We start from the raw sequence: 6,000 nt of genomic DNA, 5'->3' as shown, positions 1-6,000 counted from the left end.
ATGGCGTCCGCGACCTCGCCTACGACCTCGCTGCCCTCGCGCGCGACCACGGGACTCAGCTCCCAGACCGAAGATGCGGTGCCCGACTTTGACCCGACGACGGTAAGACAACCTCGGACAAAAGCCTGCGTCCTCCCAGCAGTAGCATGATGGCTGATGGATTGCGCGAATCCGCAGACGGCTGGACTGCTCGCCGAGCGTCTGCAGGCGTGGAAGCACGCGGTCGGCTATCTCGAGGAGTATGTCACTGCCATTGAGAAGATCCACGGCCGCCACGCCAAGGAATATGAGAAGGCACTCAAGGTACGTTTTTGTGAATCCCCTTGACTGCTGCACCGGTGGCATGCTGACAAGTCGTGCGACAGACTATCTCAAACCCCCTCCGCGAGGGCCACCACTTCGACCAGAGCCTCGGCGGTATCGCTGGATTCTTCGAAAACATGCGCTCCAACACCCAGGCCATGATCAACACCAACCTCGAGACCGAGAAGAGCATCAAAGGCTCCGTCCTGCCCATCCTCGAGCGCCTGCACAAGGAGATCAAGCACAAGGCCAAGGAGCTCTCGAGCGGTGCCCAGAGCGGCGCCAAAGAGCTCGAGAAGCTTCGCAATACGACGCAGAAGCACATTGAGCTGCTCGGACAGCAAACGGCCTCGTTCGACTCGACCGGCGGCAAGATAAACGGACACGACGATCCGTATGTCGTACACCGCGGTGTCTTGCACAGACTGAGCAACCAGGTTGTTGCCGAGAACAACCACAAGAACGACCTCATTTCGGTGCAGAACAACTTCAAGACATTCGAGGCACACGTCCTCCAGGTCCTTCAGCAGGGAATGGAAGCCTTTGTGCAGTTGGTCGGTGGCCAGGGCGAGAAGACCCGCGCGTTGTACGGCGACATGCTGGGCACCGTCCAATGCATCCCCCTGGACTTTGAGTGGACAAACTTCACCCAGCGCAGCGCCGACCGACTCGCCAACCCCAACGACCCGGCGCGCTCAGTCGATGCGATCCAGTTCCCTAACATGGACCACGCCGCCACGAAGCCGCTGATCGAAGGATCGCTGGAGCGCAAGTCTCGCAACAAGCTCTCATGGGGCTACTCGACCGGTTACTACGTTGTGACGCCATCCAAGTTCTTGCATGAGTTCAAGGACTCGGATGACACACGCGCAGACCCGAAGCCCGAGCTCTCCATCTATCTGCCCGATGCCGTCATCGGAGCCCCCAGCGGCGACAAGTTCAACATCAAGGGCAAGGACCGGAGCAAGACGATCAGCAGCAAGCTCACAGGCAGCGCGGAGCTGGCGTTCAAGGCGCACACCGCCGCGGACGCGCAAAAGTGGTTCAAGATCATCCAGACCGTGTGCGGCGCCACAGGTCCCGCGGAGCCGACGTCCCCCGTGCCCGAGTCGCCCGTGGCGACGTCTCCTGTTGCCAGGACGGCATCGGGCGAGAAGGCCGAGGCGGCAAGGGCTGAGGACCAGCTGGCGATGAACTCGCCCGTGGCCGAGACTCCAACCCACCAGCACAAGGCACAGGAGGCGGGTGTGACGGGCGGTGAGGAGGCCCCGGCAACGACTACGGCGACGTCGCCTGTCGCCCCGGCTGCCGGGGCTGTCCCCGCCGAGAAGAAATTCGAGGCGGCTTAAGTGAGGCGCGCGACGGTTAGCCTCTTGCCTCACTTGATGAATGAGTGGTGATGAAGCATTCGGGCGTCGAGCTTGGAGTGGCAAGATTGGGTTGGAAGCGTAGGCGTGATGGGATGAGTTGGCATCCAGGCCACAGCACATGCCCGGTTCAATTTCGAGTTTCACATACGACAATAACTATATGCAGTAATCAAGTTTTGCTAGAACGATGAGGCTGGTGACCCATGCGCCATTCGCAACGGGCCACGGCGCATACACCGAAATGTCAGATACCTTGCTTCCCTGTCAACTGCGCGACAGCTGTACCAGGATGGCTATCAGGCTTCCCAGGAAGCCGATTCGCAGACCCCTCGACAGAAACCTCATGGCGGTGAATGCCCAATTGCCTCGTCTTGAAACCATTCCTTGCGACGCCTGACACCGGGGGGAGTAGATTTTCGCATCACACAGATCATCTCTCATCGTCCGCCTCGCCCGCCTCGCAGGGGGGCGTGCGCGATGGAGGGAAGGAAGCCCGGCCCCCGACACCCCAGAAGTGTATAAACGCCAGCCCCGGCCCCCAACCAACGCATGCGCGCGCGCAACCTACCCACAGCGCTGCGCGCGCGCAGCACGCCCATGTGACCACGGACAAGCCCCCTCCTCCTCGATCCTGCCCCGGGGGGCGGTCGGGTCACCTCGCCGGAGGGGGGTTTTCTCATTCCGCAATTGCGGGTGAGAGGGGAGGGAGAGCGGGCGAGCGGGCGGGCGGGCGAGAGAGCGCGGAAAGAGAAGAAAGAAACCCCGGAACTGGTTCCTCTCCGTTCCCTCTCTCAGGCTCTCTCTTTCTCCCCAAGCCTGCACATTTGGCCCGCCGTTTAGCGCCCGTCCCGGTCGGTGGGCGAATGGCGAGGCACGAGGAGCTGCAAGGCACCCAGCCAGTGAGGGTCTCTTTCTGTCTGTCGCTCGCTCTCTTCCCTCCCCTCCCCTGCTCTGCCCTGCCCCCATTCGCCCTCCCTGCCCTCCAGGTCCCCTCTGACGAAAAGTCGTCATCAAGCGCCAGCGCGCCTCCGCCGCGTGCAAGTGGGTGTGGGTGTGGTGGTGGGGGTGGTGTTGCCCGCTGCGGGAGGGACGGGTGACTGGGTTGTAGCCGGACGCCTTGCGGCCCGGGGGGTCGGTTGCCTTCTTGGGCTCTGCTGGCAGCTCTGCCCACGCTGGGCTCTCCAGGCTGCGCTGAGCTGTCGCTGCGCCGGGCTGCCTCTAGGGAGGGAACGGGGGCAGAGAGCGTGGATGGGCGTGCTGGAGAGACCGAGAGGGAGGGAAGAAAGAGGCAACGGATGGGCGGTGATGTCTGACGAGACGACAGCCGCTGCCGCCGCCGCTGCCCTGGGGTGGGAGAACAGCATTGATAGGAAGAGGGAAGCCCGGCAGGCCCAGATCCTGCGATCATCTAGTTAGATCTTTTTTCCTTGTCCACGCCCTCTTCCTCTTCTTACTCTTTACCCCCCGAGTGCCCCCTTCCTTGCCCCCAGGCTGCCCAGGGTGTGTGAGTGTGTGCGGCGCTTCGTTGTAGTTGATCAACCCACGAATGGCCTCCTCCCGGCCGCATCTCCTCCTTGCTGGTGCCTCCACGGCTGGTCCTTGTCGCTTACCAGTGTTGGCCGCAGCTCCAGAGACGAAGAGCACGAAACACCACCAGCAACGACAGCAGCACCGGATGAACACTTTGCTGTCCCATCCCACGCCCCCAGGAGACCACGACGGCGCCGACCAAGGACAGGACAGCGACAAGAAGAACGACGACGACGACGACGACGACGACGACGACGCCAGCGTGCCAGTCTACTAGTTGATCTTGCCTGTTTGCTTCTGCCGCCGCTACTTGCCGCCTCTACCGCCGCCGCCGCCGCTCGCCCGCCGCCTGCTTACCAGTTAGTTACCACTCGCCGCCGCACCATCACCATGAAGGAGTGGGAGAAGCACCGCGACGAGATGGTGCAGCTGTACCAGGTGCACAAGCTCGGCAGAGTCATGGAGATCATGACGCAGAGGCACAACTTCCACGCCTGGTACGCAAAGAAACAAGTTCTTTTTTTTAAAAAAAAAAACACCTTGCCTTGACTATTCCCCTTCGCGCTTTTTATACACCCCCAAAAATCCACAGCCCGCGCCTCGCACTCTTTGGCTGGCTGGGGAGGGTCGTCCCTATAATTAGCGCCTGAGCAGCGCTCGGTACTTGCCGAGACGCAAACACGTCCATTTGTCCTTGAAGAAAAAAAGGCACAAAATCCGCCTCGCTGCTCGGAAAAAGACAAAACGGGGGCAAGCAGAATGTGGCTGACCGGGAAAATACAGCCGCCGCTCTTACATGGAGCACTTTTCGAAATGGGGCGTCCGAAAGTATAACCGCAACGGCGGCCGCGAGGTCGTCGTCCACAATGGCAGCTCGCGGCTGCCTGACGAGGACGACGAGGATGACGCGACTCCTGAGGCTGTCTACGGGAGCGGACGCTATGGCAACCCGTCGTCCAGTCGCGTCGTCCCGCACGAGGGTGGAGGCGACGACGGGCAGCAGACGCTCTGCATCCCGTACGGGAACCACCACTTCACCAACAACCACGACCCATACTCACCGTACCAGGCGGCCGGCGCTGCTGCTGCGCTTGAGCACCATCAGCAGCAGCAGCCTCACGGCCACCATCTTCACCACCCCCAGCACCCAGGCCAACTCGAGCACGACCACTCGGCCATCGGCCAACAAGACTGGGGAGAGCTGGCCAACGGCAGTTGGCCGACCTCGCACGGCATTGGAGAATACGACACTGGTCTCGACGTCGCGAGCCAGTAAGCCCCCCCCCCTTTCACTGTGCCACCACGGGCTTCCAAGCAGGCTCTAACGCGTCATGTCAGATACCTCGCTGCAGACGGCAGCCAGATCCATGATGGTCTTGGTCAGGCGCCCATGATTCATCACGACCGGGGCGCGCACCAGGCGCACCATCCCAACCACACCAATTACAGACTGTGATATTGAACAGGCGCCGCAAGCGCGTGCCATTTGCAACATGATACAACAGATACCACGGACGAACAGACAAACAGATCACTTATAGAATTTGGAACAACAGAACAAAGCCGTGGCCGATATGTAACAGATTAAAAGCATTGATTCATGTACTAGCTGTATTTGCCATAAATGGGGTTGCTTCATCTCGTCCAGTATTCAAGATGGACAAAGGCAGTCGTTCTGACTACACCAACATCACGCATGTGAAAGGCCATGTCACTTGACTGACCAATGTCACCTATGACCTACCTGCAGGGCCCGACAAGAGTATGCCTGAGGCGTGACACATTCCTAGTAGCCTATTCCAGGTCAGTCTGCGTTCAAATGACCAGCGGATGCAGCAAAAATTGCTTGAGAAGAAGTGATTGTCAGGAGAAGGTGCCTTGTCACAGGCGATATCATCAATGCATATGGCTAAGTTGACCGTCGTGATATGTGTACATCATGTAAAGCGAAAATGTGGCCAGGACGCAAGCAGAACGTACCATTGGGGGAACAGTGCAACCCAGTAGGCGGTTTGAATTCAAGTTCCAGACTTCGACAGCGTTAGCTTCATGCCAACCGCAGCTTCCGTAGCATCAACGTGAATGGCCATATTTCAGAAAAGAATGCGGATGATTTGTCTTCGTCGCGTAAGCTCAGACATATGCTTGTCATTTTCATTCGCGTTCATCATCAAGGCCGTAGTTTTGGGGGATGCCAGGCGACTAACCAATGGGCATGAATCAATCTGTTTCAAGCTTGTTAGCAACAGTCCGACCATCGAGCCATGTGCCAAGCGAGAAGAATGTGTGCCAAATCAGGTAATGCATGAATGGTAAAGAAAGATAGTGTCTGCATCGAAAACTCGAATAAGACTCGTCATCTGTATCATCATAAAAGGCATAGAGAAACACGCAGCACAAACCTACCTAGATGTTGTGCAGCATCCTGCGACGATGCGTTCCTCCCGGCGCCATGACAGCCTGGCGAGACACTGATCGACGTATTAGTCGACAAGAACTCCCGACAATTTCGAAAAATGTGTTGTGATGAGCTTGGATCAGTGGGCGAGGTTTTCTAGGCCTGCCGCAAAATGGCTTCTCAACTCATTGGTATATCGGAGCCCAGTGCCGCTTCATCATGCAAGATCTTTCATCGAGGATGGGACGTTATGCTGGCATACCTTGTCTGTAGGTCTTTCAAACTGTTAGCCAACGAACCATCCCAGGTGCTGGACAAAGTAAGATAGTAAAGGGGCGATCAGAAATAGCCATTTATTGTCGTCAAAGAAAAACTCAGCCGGTAATTTCCAGCGTATAT

At 58.4% G+C, this 6,000-nt stretch overlaps 2 protein-coding genes across 2 annotated transcripts; both read left to right on the top strand.

Annotated features, from left to right (window-relative positions):
* PLICBS_006047 (uncharacterized protein) lies at nucleotides 1–1,652 on the top strand (the record flags this gene model as incomplete). Its single annotated transcript, XM_018319794.2, has 3 exons — nucleotides 1–102; nucleotides 178–303; nucleotides 366–1,652. 3 exons carry the CDS (start codon nucleotides 1–3, stop codon nucleotides 1,650–1,652), a joined length of 1,515 nt encoding a protein of 504 aa, XP_018182268.2.
* Nucleotides 1,653–3,593: 1,941 nt separating this feature from the next.
* PLICBS_006046 (uncharacterized protein) lies at nucleotides 3,594–4,479 on the top strand (the record flags this gene model as incomplete). Its single annotated transcript, XM_018319793.2, has 2 exons — nucleotides 3,594–3,700; nucleotides 3,987–4,479. The coding sequence occupies 2 exons, from the start codon at nucleotides 3,594–3,596 to the stop codon at nucleotides 4,477–4,479; spliced, it is 600 nt and encodes a 199-aa protein (XP_018182267.2).
* Between the last annotated feature and the right edge of the window lie 1,521 nt (nucleotides 4,480–6,000).

The sequence above is a fragment of the Purpureocillium lilacinum genome (assembly GCF_023168085.1).
Source record: "Purpureocillium lilacinum CBS 284.36 DNA, scaffold_4, whole genome shotgun sequence".
In the NCBI taxonomy this organism is placed as follows: Eukaryota; Fungi; Ascomycota; class Sordariomycetes; order Hypocreales; family Ophiocordycipitaceae; genus Purpureocillium; species Purpureocillium lilacinum.
The sequence above is the reverse complement of the archived record's forward strand: the minus strand, read 5'-3'. Positions and strand labels throughout refer to the sequence as shown.